General features: G+C 40.6%; 1 protein-coding gene across 6 annotated transcripts in view; it reads right to left on the reverse strand.

Annotated features, from left to right (window-relative positions):
* The window catches only part of Kif16b (kinesin family member 16B), a 318,921-nt gene that overhangs the window by 96,097 nt on the left and 208,073 nt on the right, over positions 1 to 14,751 (reverse strand). For 4 of the 6 annotated variants that reach the window (XM_031372080.1, XM_031372081.1, XM_031372079.1 and 1 more), the window contains 3 exons: positions 13,217 to 13,369; positions 9,708 to 9,804; positions 8,417 to 8,467 (listed from right to left, as the gene is read on the reverse strand). In XM_031372080.1, the coding sequence (XP_031227940.1) occupies positions 8,417 to 8,467; positions 9,708 to 9,804; positions 13,217 to 13,369 (301 nt within the window). Of the gene's footprint in view, positions 1 to 4,433; positions 7,137 to 8,416; positions 8,468 to 9,707; positions 9,805 to 13,216; positions 13,370 to 14,751 lie in introns of those variants that run through there. The other 2 variants (XM_031372078.1, XM_031372077.1) reach the window with 1 other exon arrangement.

Genomic DNA, 14,751 nt, shown 5'->3' on the forward strand with positions numbered 1-14,751 from the left:
AAAAAAAAAAAAAAAAAGAATTTAGTTGGTCTGTTTATAAGAACATGTCTACTGATAAACAGTAATTCTCCCCTATATATGGCACATTTAGCCATAAGCTTCCTGCTTCTTTTCCCTTTCTCCCTTCTATGTCATATGTAAGATCATGTTTGTACTCATGTGTAGGCTATGAGCCCATGTGTAGGCTGAGAAATGCCTGTGCTGGTTACAGCCTTGGCGGATAGGAACTGCTACTGTGGAATTCCAAAGCAGTAACTCGCAGCTGCTACTACTGCTGGCAAAGGGTTGGTGCCTCTCTACTATACTGCAACACTTGGCTTTCTCTTTTTTCTAGTTCAAGTTTCAAGGGTCTGTGACCATACCATCTTGAATATACTTGATCGTGTCAAAAATGGATAAGGTAGTGATCTGAAGATGTCTGGGCAAACACATAATATAAAAAGAAAAATAAAAATGAACATGTTTCTACCTACTATTGCTGCAGGGTCATTTTTTTTCCAAAATTACTTTATGAAGTCAATTCCATGAGAAACATACAGTCCTCAGATAAAATTGTGAAATGTCCTTAATATTTTCCTAAAATATGACTTGGATAGTATGAGAAATAATATTCATAAATGTACACTTGATTTGTATGTGGCTGTAGTTTGAATACGTAGTTTTGCCTTAGACATGGGAATACACGCTGGACCACACTGTACCACACAGTTTGTGAGTGCTTTTAAGTGTCATGGCACTGCTCACTTTGGAGTCAGTCACTTTTTCTGCAGTGGCCATGACTCTTAGGCTCAACAGAGAAGCTAGAGACACATCAGAACAAGAGGTAGTGAGATGCGAAAGCCTTATACTAGAAGAGAGCAAACCCAATGTGAGTGCATATGAAAGATGCTACAAGAACCTTAAAATTTACTATGTAATGGTTCCACTTAGAAATAAAGAATCAGGAACAGCCATGCAATTAGTAGCTTGTATTATATGTAGATAAGTAAGAGATATTATCTTTAAAAATTAAATAAAAGTATTTTTGTATTTAATGAAATATTTCCTTGTGTGTGTACATCTCTCTCTCTCTCTTTTTTTTTAATTGTGCCTGATCCACAGAGGCTAAGTAACAAGGAGGGTCAATGAGGAATGCATTGGAAGGAAATATAATAAATATTGTGGGTGGGTTGGGGGGTGGGAACAAGAGGAAAAAAGTGAAGGATGGAGGGGAGAGAGTATGGGGACTGGGGCAACTGATACTGGGGCAGAGGGCAATTCAGGGACAAGGTAAAGCCTAGTGCAATGGAAACTCCTAGGAATCTATTAGGATAACCCTAGCTAGAACTCAGTGATGGGGAATACAGAGCCTGAACCAGTTAACTCCTACAACCAGGCAAGACTTCAGTGAAGGGTTTGGACACCAACCCAGCCATAAAACCTTTGACCTACAATTTGTCCCATCAGCATGATGAACTGGGGAGGTACCTAATCTTATTGTAACTTGATACGCCACATTTGGTTGATATCCCTGGGAGACCTGCCCTTTACTGAAGGGAAACTGAGGAGGAGTGGAGGTGTATGGATGTAGGAGGAGGGAGGGATGTAACATATGAGAGAATAAAAACAAGTGCCTGAAACACTGTAGTCATGTCCTCAGGGAAAACAACATAAGCAGAACTCAGGCTCCATTTAAATTTCCTCTTCCTACTCAGGCTGTCTCCTTCAAAAGAAGCATACTGAGGAAGTGAAGAGGAAGTGGCATTAGTATCAGTCCAGGTCACTGCAGGCTATGCAAGAGCACTGAATGGCCTAATTCCACTGAGAGTCATCAACATTCTCCTAATTACCAATTATGTAGCAGATGGTTAAATTCAGTTCACGATTGACCAAGACAAGGTCAGCCCTAAGAACTGTCATCTAATCTCCTGGAGACCATAACTAAGCTTTGCTTAAAAAATACAGACACATCAGGGCTTTTTTCCCCCCTTTTAGATCAGATTAAACCCTGTTCTAATTTAAATCAGAATTACCAATTTTCCTTTCTCTCTTCCTAGCATCTCACATAATTCTAATTCTTCCTTTTTTAAAACTTTACATGCCAGGGTGATAGCTCTAGCTGGAACTATTACACAACAGTCACCTTGTTATGCCCCAGCAATTTGAAAAGGGAACCCCTGGAAGAGAACAATCTGTTACACTGTTGAACAGGAGTCAGTCTGTAAGAAAACAGGAGTAGAATGTGAGCAGGTAGACAGAGGGAGCATGACAAATGGCCAGCACAGGTTTACATTCATGGTAGAAGCCTCCGTATGCCAGGAAGGGACCTTGTCCTAATACCAGACAGTCTATAAAGGCTTAGGAGGCACGCTCAGTCAGATTTTGCTAAACCATGTGACCTGCATGGTATAGCAATCAGTTATTGGTTCAAATGCCCAAATGTAAAGTGAAGAACAATGATAGATTCTCCTTTCTGGGAGTGCCATTTCAAGGATAAAGGATAAAAAACATGGGCAACAGCTCCACATTCTGAAAGCCAGAGTACACAGGGTACCTGGAATTGCTGTTACCATTGTAAATCACTTGGGTAAGAAAGAGCTTTAACCAAACAAGGGCCAGAGTAGTGACAGACAACAGACACTGGTTCCTTTTAATCCACTAGAGCATTCGGTTACCTTCCTTACAAAAGAACTATTGAAAATGAGAAAGGTGAGTCCTGAGCATATTGGATCACAGTGGTTTGGAAGCTGTTGTACAAGAAGAGTGGAAAGACTGAGACTGCTAGATGAAAATTTGTAGTGGAAAGACAGCTATCCCCTCGAAGGCTGTGACACAGGCAGCTTGCAGAGTACACTTGCATTGTTCCATTGCAGATAGTGCTTTGGCAAGGCAGACTAGAGATGGAGAAGATCTCAGGGGGTGGTAAGTAGGCAATGACACCACAGAGGCTGGCATGGCTCTTCTTGGGTGCTTCTACCACCTCCATGATGATGACTATTCCTGTAGTACAGACCTCAAAATGAAGCATGTGTGGCTCATGAGCACAGCTCAGATGGATCTGCAGACTTCAGCAGAACCACGTCTAAAAATCCTTTTGTCTTTCCTCTACCACTGAAACTTCAAGAGTTGTTGGATACTTGGCAACAATGAAAAGATAAGACATTTTTTACAACACATATTGTGAAGAATGAAGATGCCTAAGCTGCATACAATGTACATGGACGGCATAACTACATTTACACTAATAAAATGACCTCACTAGAAACTAGGCAATATAGTAAAACAGCCTGGCCATCAGTGAGCCATTAATAAAGGACATTCAGATCTATTTATCATATATGGCATCTGCAAAAAAAAAAAAGTGTAAGAGAAATTTACTGTAATTATTCTGCTGAAAGGCTTAAGTGTGCCCTTCCAAAGGGAAAGAGCTTCTAAAAGCTCAGAGTTTAGAGACAAACTGTTTTAAGATGTTTTTCAACAAAGTATAAATAAATTTATTCTGCCAAGTACAAGTTTCAAACAGGCAGTTGTGAGCAAGATGAGTTTTAATCAAATTCAGATGAAATTGCCCTTTGAAGTCCTCAAAGAGGTATTGTCTAGAATATATTCCCAAGTTCCACAATGCAAGTGTTTACGCCTCTATTCCAACAACTCAAAACCCCACTGCACCAAGTATGTATAAAGCTGATTCAGAAACTCCCTACCACTAAGCTGTTACCTTGGCTGCATATATTGTACTGCCTCATACCTGGTCTAATATAGATAGACCAAACCTGTCATAGGCTGGGGACTCTTGAGAAAGGACACCATGGTAGACAACAGAGCAAGTCTACTCCACAGGCTTCTGGAGGAATTACAACAATCTTGTTTCCTTCTGATGGAGCATATCAACCAAACTCTCACTCCCATGAGCTGCATTTTATTGCAAAGTAAAAAGTATGCACAGGTGAGAGATGTGACAAAAAGCAGATGGTAAGTTTCTGGACAGGTTAGTTTTGACTTCACCATTATCAGCTAGTGACAGAAATAAAGAGCCCACACTTATTCTGAACATTAGCCAAAAATGTAACCTTTCCAAACCAAAGCTGAGTGGTTTAATGAAGTTGGGAACTCACTAAACTGCACAGAGTGTGCTGAGCCTGCGCCCAGCTGAGAGAGGAAGGTAAGTAAATGGAGAAAAGAGGCACTTTCCTGCTTCTGAGACTCTGGGATTTAGTGGACATGCATCCAAGAGGAAGGAGAACAACAGTAGAGTAATTGGATGGTAGCAACTAACTCAAAACATGTTTCCCGATTGCTCACAGGATTGCCACAAGCAAGCAAATGAAGAATGAACAAAGCCTGGATAGTTGCAAACTCACCTCAGGCCAGCAAGATACTTGGCTGAGCAAACCTGAGTCATGGCTAGTCAAAGGGCAGGAAAGATGGAAGACACAGCAGAGTGTTGAACGTCATCCAAGGCAACCATATATTTGACAAGACAGAAGAAACAGGCCATAAAAACATTACAAGACACACAGCACTTCCAGGATAAAAATACAAAAGTTCAGAGAAAGGAGGAGACTGGTAAAAGTTATGTGTGGGGCATGGACTGGGGAAGCTGAAGGAAGCCGTGCTGCCCTCTACCACACAGCTGTGCTACCTATGGGCAATATGGAGGGTGTTGACGAAGGTCACTCCAGACTGGGCACCTTTCCAGCCAGCACAAATTAGTCCACTGGATGCCAGCAGGCACCACCTGATTCCAACCATAAACAGAAAACTAAGCCAAGCTTTAATCACTGTACTGGTAATTGGGTAGATCCAAATTTACAATCTGAGTTTCGAGACAATGAAGCAGGTGGCAATAAAGATATTTTTCTAGTTTTCTGCTATCAGCTATTTTCACTTTGGTTTATTCAAAATATTTACACTTTCAATTTCAGAGTCCTATTTTTCACATTCAATTAAGCACACTGAGATGTTCATATTTTCTTGACTGTTTTTATAATGTTCATTTTATTAAAGGTCTACAAGAAAACTGCCCCGTATCTCTAGAAGTCTCCTTCCTAGAGTCTTGTTAAGTATGAGATTAGCCAAAGAGCCTCATCCTGAGAATTGAAAGTGAGTTTCCAGATGTCAAGTGCCTGATCCTGTGCATTCTCAAGACACAATGAGGTGACAGTCTGGGTGCTTGAGGCAACTTGACTCTGCTCAGGTAGACCACTTCCTCTGTTCAAGGGAAGCCCATGTTTCCTTAGGAAGACCAGCTCTACCTTTGACACTTTGTCCTTCTCTGGAACTATGACACATCTGAATTCACTCAGAGCTTGGCACGTGATCACATCAAATCGCCCACGTGGAGGAAGTGTGTTTAGAGAGCCAGTGTGGGGGTAAAACACGTGATCCTCCCTCAGGAGTGCCACGTGGGTATTTAGAAGGATGAATGATAGGCAGGGGGCACAACTGGCCTCACTCTCCAATCTGACTGTGGTATAGAGCAGTAACTGAACTTCTGCCAGAGAAGGGACACTGGCCTCCATATTTCCATGAAGAAAGTAGACCATGTCTACCAAGGTTGTCTGGAAATTGGAAGACAACTGAACTCCATTTGCCAAAACTAAAACAGGGATTTCTGCTTTCAAATCAAGAGAAAGCTGAACCAGATCCTGATGGAGCAAAGGGTGATTTGTGTAGGCAGCAGCTGCAGACCCAGCCATTAGCACACCCAGGAGGTCCTGGCAGAACTGCTGAGTGAGGTTCTTGTTGTACGTGAGCACAGTAAGCAAGAGGTCCTGTGAGGAGCCCAGGAATCGAATGCTCTGCCCACCAAAGCCGACCTGAATCTCCTGCAGTGCAGTGAGGGGGAGAGCATGAAAGACGCTCATGGAGCTTGGGCAATTATCTACCAGGACCAGAGCATACAGAATTGAAGGCAGCAGGAGCAAGCATGCAGCTTGGGGGTCAGGTTGGGAGCAGTTAGCAACTGCAAGCCAGTAAATGCCTTTGACAGCCTTCACTATGTCCACAGGCTCTGGCAAAGAACAAGTCATGTGCTCAAGTAGGTCTGTGAGAGGGTACTCTTGAAGCCTCAACATTTGTTCTGGGAAAGATACAAGGGTCTGCTTAAATGCAATGATCCTCTCAGCATCTTCATAGTCAAGACGGAAAACCGAGTTTGGCCAGGAATTTGGTGAGTCTGTAGATGTGAAGGGCAAGTTCCTGTGAGGTGCTGTACCCTTGGCTGACCTTGACCTTCCTCCATCTTCACTGCTGAAGCTGCCAATCTGAGTTTCAGGAAGAGGAGGAGAATCTGATGGCACCATGAGTGACCTCAAGGGCAGGTGCTGGGGTATGTGCTCCAATAATGGCAGGCCTCTGATGAAGGTTGTCATATGGGAGGCCAGCTCACTTGGGCCACACATACTCCCAACATGCTTGGCTTGGCTCATTACTTTCGTTCCAGCCTGTATTAGGTGGCCACTGGTATCTTTATACAGGTCTGAGAATTTGTGGTAAAAATATCCCAGTCGCTTCTTTGCTTCTGTCCTGATATTGACTAGGGGAGCTAAAACACTAGTGTTTTTAGCATCAGAGTCTTTCTCATTTTGTTGCTCACAATGCAATGTGGGAGCTGATAGGCTCTGAGGAGAGCTGCCAGTGGGATGCTCCCTTTGAGAAATGCTTTCAGACAGAACAAAGCACAGCACCCTGCTTTGCATAGCTTGCTGGCTTCCTCTGCTTACTGGCGCTTGCTGGGACATGTGTTGCAACAATGTCCAGCTGGACTCGATTCGCCAGCTTTGTTTCTCTTCATGAGTCATCAACCCACTGCCATTTTCTGACTCATCCTGAGAATTCTGTGCATCTCTAGAGTTCCTTTCGTTAAGGGAAGTGATTTCAAGAAGATGAGCAGAGTTTGGTTCAAGGTGGCCAGAATTTTCAGGGTAACAAAATTTGTCACCAGTACTCTTCAGCATCTCAGTTCCTGAGGACAGAACCATTCCCTCTTGGGAGGCCATAGAGAACGCTGTGGAGAGTGAAGTGTTCTGTGACATGGGATGGCTCCGCTGGCTGCTCGGACACACCTCACTCTCTTCTCTAAGGACACTGGGAGAGTCAGCAGCATCTTTGGGCAGAAGTGGGATAATACACCGTGCAGACCAAGGTTGCCCTTTCTGTTTAGGATGTCAAAAAAGGTTGAAATGGGGGTGTGCTATGTCTTTCTGGTATTCTTTTTTGCCCACAGCAAGTCTTATAGCCATTGGTTTCATTGGAGTAGATTAATTGAGAGGTGAGATAGAAGGCATAAGTCATTTGTGTTGATTGATATATGATTTAAGAACAGGGTGTTGATTCATATATGGAACATCAATTTCCAAGTTACACGGTCTAACAAATCACTGGGTATTTTGATAGAGACACACGGTGTAGGATTAATCCACAGTATCCATTTCTTGGTCTATGACTGCATTTTTTCTGAAGTACATTTCTAAACTTTTGACTCAGTGTTTAAGAGGCCAGAGTTAGCTGTTGGACGTTTATGGGCAAACATGCCCATCCAAGTCATACTGCCCTCTCGCCCCCTCTCCCCTCTCTTTCTCTTTCTATTTATTTTATGTGAGTCTTAAATCATGTTCTCCCTAATTAGAATACCATTGCTGATACCTACAAACATTCACAAAGGAAGGCATGCTGCATGCCTATAATTTGTCACGTGCCATGGAAACAAACAAACAAAAGGATAGAAAACAGCTCTTCCTCTGACAGAGGCATCCTATCGGAAAAAAGATGTCCAGAGGATGCTAATGTTATTATTGGCAGCAGCAGAAGTGGGTGTGGTCCAAGTGAGTCAAGAAACTATGAACACCCAGCCTCCTTTTGCTCCCTGTTCAGTAATGAACAATAGATACTGATGGCAAGATTTCTATCACCTAGCAATAAAAAGAAAGTACTTGGGCTATATGAGAATGACATTCTTCTTGGTGTAAGAAACACAAGTGATTTCTTACCAATTGTATGCTGTAATAGCAACTGTCCACCAGAGAGACAAGACAGCTGATTGATCAAGGGGTTCCTTTGTACCACTGCCAACTCAGATATAAAATGAACAGGTTTTTAAGAACACTGAGAAGTCCTCAGTTTCATTTTCAACCCCCAGCTCCTATCTGATCCTGATTGTATAATTCTGTCCTTTCAATGCAAACCAAGGGAAAGGATACTGTTGCTAATGAGAAACCTGGCATAGCTACAGGCCATTCAAATAAAGCCATTGCAGTTTTAGGCCTGCAGGATTCCCTTTAATTTTATGTCTGTATAATAGTTTGCCTTCTCTATTAGCCATTAATCTCACTGGGACTTCAAAATTCTAATTATGCGACTAAACATTAAGAAAATTTAATCACACAAGCATGCCATAATTTAAGCAACCCTATCAATCTGATAAATCATTACCTACCTCATACTTTAGCTTACGTTGAGTGGCACCATTGTGAAGTTCCTCATTACTCTGAGAAGAAAAGAAAAGCCGTCTGTATTAAATTATACCATGTTCATACAAGGGAGAAAAGTTTGATTCCATTACAAGTATTTATGGTAACAAAATGGTAAAGAAGCATACTTGTCATTCAAAAATGACAACCTTTCCACAGGATTTACATTGCCAAGGTAAACATGTCTCATTGATTTATCTGCAGGACACTGAACTGAACCAGTAACTTCTAATGTTAAGTTTAAACAGTAAAATTACAATTAAGATTTCCTCAGGACATTTTGTAGTCTGCAAGTTATTGAATTTAATAAGACAGTGCCAAAAAAAGAGTCTACACATATAGGCCTTATATTACTGCTTCTGAGAGTATATCACAGAAGACTGAATCATCATGAACCAGAGAAACCCATATGGCCATATTTATGCAGCACTACTCATAACAGGGAAGTTAGGATATTGGATGGAAAGTGTGAAAAAAGATAAAGTGTGTGAAAGGATAAAGAAAGTGTGATACTATATCTATCTATCTATCTATCTATCTATCTATCTATCTATCTATCTATCTGTCTATGCAATGGAATTTCAATCAGCCATAAAGAAAAGCAAAACTATGTCAATTATAGGGAGATGAATAGAACAGATTATTCCATTACACAAAACAATCCATATTTAAAAAGAGATGTGTTGAATCTTTTCTTTCAAATGGGCAATTTAGAAAAAAAATCAAATCAAAACAGACACTAAGCAGTATCAGAGCATAAAAACAGGAAAAAATGCAAAGTAAAGGATGTGAATGGAGACAAAGAATGTGGACAGAGAATAAAGAGGGTGATGGTGTAACAAGATCAAATTAACTTGTATGTATGGACAAAAGTATCATAAACCCCCACTGCTTTGTAAAAATTCATTTATACTAATACAAAAGAAATGGACTGTTATTTGGTAAACATTAACTTACTAAATATACATTTCCTCAAGTAGAAAAATATATATCTACTTGGAATGACTTACAAAGTAAATTATTTACTACAGAAATTGGTTTTATTCGGAGAAAAAGAAAACAGAATCAAAGCAAGTAAAGAATATATGATGAATGTTTCCTTAGAACTACAAAACTTTAAAATAAGCTACTCTTCAATGAATTCTTTCACTGTTCAGCTCTATCCAATCAACATTTAGCGCTCTTTCTAGAGCATTCCACACCTGAGTTTTCATTAAGGAGCAGTAATGACTGTATAACCTGGCTCCTTTAACTCACCTTCATCATATCAGCAGGTGCATGGCTGGAGTCACCGATCGCCCTGTGCAAATCATGAAGGCGTCTCTGGACTTCTTCCTCAATGTAAGCACTAATCCTGAAAACCATGGAAACCGGACACCTTTGAATATATCTGTTACATTTGGTTACTATGTATGTCTTCAGAATACATACAATCCATACAATAGGGGGCCTTTTATTCCTAATACTATAGAGATCATCTTGCTAAGTTAAATAGAGGTATCATGTCTTTTATCTCATATGTACAACTCAAAACAAAAAGCAAAGCCTTGCAGGGTGGTGGTGGTGCACACCTTTAATCCCAGCACTTGGGAGGCAGAGGCAGGCGGATTTATGAGTTTGAGGCCAGCCTGGTCTACAGAGTGAGTTCCAGGACAGAGCTATACAGAGAAACCCTGTCTTGAAAAACCAAAACCAAAACAAACAAACAAACAAAAAAACCCAAAAAACAAAAAGCAAAGCCTTACCAGGACTTGAAAATCCTGATAAGAATTTTATTTATTCTATATAAATAAAAATATGGGATTCCAAGCTGTTTTCTTCTTTCTAAAATATCTGGTGCTATTCATTTACTCTCTGAGCTTTCCCCAAATGAGACAGAATCAGCTAAATAAAGAAGAGGACACTGAGACTGAAGGAGAGTAAGCAGCTCCATCAACCCTAACTGGATCTTCCTAGCAGGAATACATTGCAGGACAAAGGCAAGCCACAGCCATGGAAGTCTGATGCTCACAGAATCCACCCTTAGACAGACTCCTTGCTATTCAGTGCACTCTCCAGTTAGCAAGGGTAATCCAGCAAACTGTCAAGGGTAGGTAACAGGGGCTCTTTAGGCAAGTGGAGGAAGGCTAATTACAGAAAGAGGTAGGTAAGAAAATATCATCATATGAAAAAAGCCTGCATAATCATACTACTAACTATTTACCTAAAACAAATCTGTACTACAAATAATTCTGTATATAAATATACATATAGTTTTAATTTTTCTCATCTGGGCTGATGGTGCTCTTTCCGAGAGCCAAGACCACCTGGCAAAACCGCAATACCAGACATGAGAAGCCCTCATTTGAGTTGTTGGTCAGAGCTGTCCAAGAGACTCCCAAAACATATAGTCTATTTCTATTGCCCATGGTTGTTCCTTAGAGATGGAAGGTAATTCCTTGTGAAACAGATTCCAGAGACCTCTGAGCTGGAACTAACATGGATGCCCACTCCTTAGGACTAGCTCCCATGGTATTAGAAGGCAACATTCAACTTTCCAAAGGAGGGAAGTAAGCAACATGCCTAACTATGATAGCTATGCACCACAATGGCGAACCAGCATTGAACTATAACCTTAAAGGTGCAGTAGTGACACACATATCTTGGAGGTCAACAACAGCTCTCTAATTGGACTTATGTCTCATTTGAGAAAAGGGAAATCATGCCAGTACTGGATACTTAGCTAACTACTCAGAGTTAGTGAACTCATGGTTATTGGGGAAAAGTCTATAACCACTAATTTCCTAAACTAACAATACCTAACTACATTTGAAATGTTTATACTTATAATATCCACAGATAAGTATAGTCTTCACCTCATTAAGAAAACTTCTCTTTACAACAGAGAAGATTACAGAAAACTACAACCAAAGTTCCGAGCATATAGTTCTAGAGAGATACATAGTGAGGAAAATAATTACCTTGTAGGCTTTGTGACCCAAGATCCTGGAACCCATGTTAAAAATAAATACATACTATTTATTTTTATTAAAAAATAAAAATAGATACATCTACAAAATACTTCTACTAATAAGGCTCAGGGAACATTTTGAAAGAGGCGAGTAAAAGGATTATAAGAGCCAGGGGATCAAGGAGTTTGGTGTGACACTGTGTCTCTTGGCAACATCAGAACCTAACTGCTGAAACATGAGTTGAACAAAGATGGAACCAATGGACATACCAAAATGGATGGAGAAAAACTAATGAGGCCTCAGCCCTATACAAAGAACTCCAGGATATACATAGAACTGAGGTGAGCTGGGGGGAGAAATAATCATCTCCAGAAAAGAGCACACTAATTTGTTGTCCAGTGCCAAATCGTTAGCACTGAAAATATACATACAAGATCAAACAGGTTAAATCTGTCTGTCTATCTATCTATCTATCTATCTATCTATCTATCTATCTATCTATCTATCTGCATGCAGTAAGTTAGTAAAATGGGGGTTATGATTTTGAAGAATAGGGACATGGGCAGGTCTGAAGGGAGAAAAGGTAAGAGAGACATGTTGTAATTATAACTTTCAGTAGCTCAGACTGCTCAAAGCAATCATGACTCTATTATAAGGTAGTGTCCTCCAATTCCACAGATGGATCCATTGCTTTTCCCTCCCTCTCTCCCTCCCTATATTCCTCCTTTCCCCTCTCCTTCCTTTTCTTCCTCTCATTCATTCATGTGTATATATGTATTTGAATACTTACACATGTTCCTGTGTGGTTAGATGCACGTGTGGTAGCAGACAGAGGACAACTATGGGTGTTGCCATTCCTCAGGTACCATATTCTCCTTTTTCTGAGAAAGGGTCATTCATTGGCCAGTGACTTGCCTGTGTATTTCTCCTTGGTGTTAGAATTACATATATGCTATTATGCCTAGCTTTGTTTTGGCTTTTATTTTTAACATGGGTTCTAGGATCTTGGGTCATGAAGCCTGCAAGGTAATTAATTTCCTGACTATGCTATCGCCCAAGCACTATATGCTATATGGGTTATTTAAAATTAAATAGTTTTCATGTGTGTCTTAATACATTTAAAAAGTAAATAAATATTTGTAAATATTTGCAAAATCTTATCAATGTTTTGTACTGCTTACCAAAAGAGAAACACTTTTCTAAAATACAGGGCAAATACATTACTGTTTTAGTAAGAGTAACCAAAATAAAAGGCAATATTTATCTTTCAGTGTTGGAACTAAAATCATGTACAACTGACCATGAGCCAGGGTCATTTATAGATTGACCTCTTCAACCTTACAAGACATTTATAAACTGGCCGCATGGAAAACACAGACGTATACTAGGAGGCTGTGGAAGCTCATGCCATTCTGAACACATTTGATTACAAAACACCAAGCTCCTAAATCCAGACTGCATGACTGCCCAGTTAGGTATTTCCCCCATGGTACAATTAATTTCCAACCTAGCCTCTATAGCACTTTGTTCTGAATGAGTTGGCTTCTGTACATTTTAATTCTACCATCTCACATGAACTATTTGAAGCATGATTCCTTGAATTTGGCTCATCAGTTCATAGGTCCTTGCTTCTTTTCACACAATCACTCACCCAGCTATAGGCTAGACAGCAACTGACAAAGACAGAGGACATCTCAAGCATAGCATTACTGTTGAGTTTGATAAAATAGTCCACAGGTAAACCAGCCAATACGGGTACAATGTATCATTCCACAGAATCAAAGCAAAGCTGGGCATCAGTTGAATGCTAAGTACCTGGCATCCATCAGTGGAGCCAGGTGAGAGTTTTCACCATTGGGTGGCAAGCTGGAGAGAGCAGCCTTCCCCTCTAAGTTCCCATGATGAGATCTCTGAACACCATCCACTTCACAGATCTTCTGCTTCAGCTGATGGATTTCATGTTCTAGCCTAAAAAGATGTGAACCACAGAACTCCATTAATTAATAGTATTACACAACTACATTCTATATAGGGAACTGTTCTAAAAATTGGGTAGGGGGTCGGGGGTGAAGCCAGAAACAATTCTAGTTCAAGGGGTTTTTCCTTCTAGTAGAAAAGGTGTCACACACAAAAGACAAGGAATAAAGTGAAACTGAGTAATGAGAGGGCACAGGACAAGAGTTTCAGGCATCCACAGCTCAGACCCCTCTGCCAAAAAGACTTCTGTTGTGTTGTAAGCAAGCCCTTAGAGGCACTTACCCAGGATTTTCAATCCCTAAAACTATGAGTCAACAAGAGTTGGTTGTGGACTACATATCAAAATCCTGTTAGATAATTCTGCTTGACAAGATCTATACAAAGTAGTTCTGGGCTGAATACTCAAAGGTTGCTGCTATGTGGGCATTTAGAGAAAATGACAGAAAATGCTCCTAGGCCAGAAACCAATCACAGCAAAGAGATTGTACCACAAAACCCAGGAAGACACTTTGGCCAAGGTAGGGGAATAAGAAGGGGAGCCAAGGCAGAGAGATCTAGGAATTAAAGTTGAGTGACATGAGAAATTAAAATGAACCACAAATTGTTAAAAAAAAAAAATTGTTGCAGACGATAGCTTAGACCCTTTATAAGCTCTGAACTACATGAATAGCTGACCAGGTGAACCTGAATCATGAACAGGCAGGCTAGAAAGGTCAGCATGCTGGCAGACTTAGCTCAAGCAACACAAGACTCAGCAGCTCACTCAGCCTGTGAATACAGACAGGTACCACATCTGGATTTCTACTTCTCGAGGGATCAAATAAGTCAACTCATCTCTTTCATTTTCTTAATCTCCAAAAATCAGAGATCTTTGTGTTAAATACTGACAACATCTTGATGCTGCCAACCCTCTGGTGCCACCATCAGCAACTTGACTGCTTCCTCATGAACATGAAGGCCATGTTCTTAATTCTCGAGATGTAATTTGGAGTTAATAGGGGAAGCGCTTGTGGATTCCATAGGAGGAACTGTTCCATTCAACTCAGGGCTTATTTATCTACCAGTAAGCAAAAGTTTCTTGGGCATTCATTTGTAAAACATTCAGTATTTTCAGGAGAGGGGAAAATTAGCATCAAGGAGGTGTATAGGGAGCTTGGCATGGTGGCCCACATTTGTAAATCTGGGAGGTATAAGTAGATCAGGGTTCATAGTCATCCTTTGCTCTATAGTAAGTCTGTAGCCAGCATAGGTTACATGAGACCCTGTCTCAAAAAACACCACCAATACCAACAACAAAGAATGGTGTGAGGTGCCAGAAAAATAGCAAAGAATCAAAAACTGGTATCAACAGGGTCTCAGCAATGGCAAGCAGG

Source organism: Mastomys coucha, unplaced genomic scaffold, assembly GCF_008632895.1.
Source record: "Mastomys coucha isolate ucsf_1 unplaced genomic scaffold, UCSF_Mcou_1 pScaffold15, whole genome shotgun sequence".
Lineage (NCBI taxonomy): Eukaryota > Metazoa > Chordata > Mammalia > Rodentia > Muridae > Mastomys > Mastomys coucha.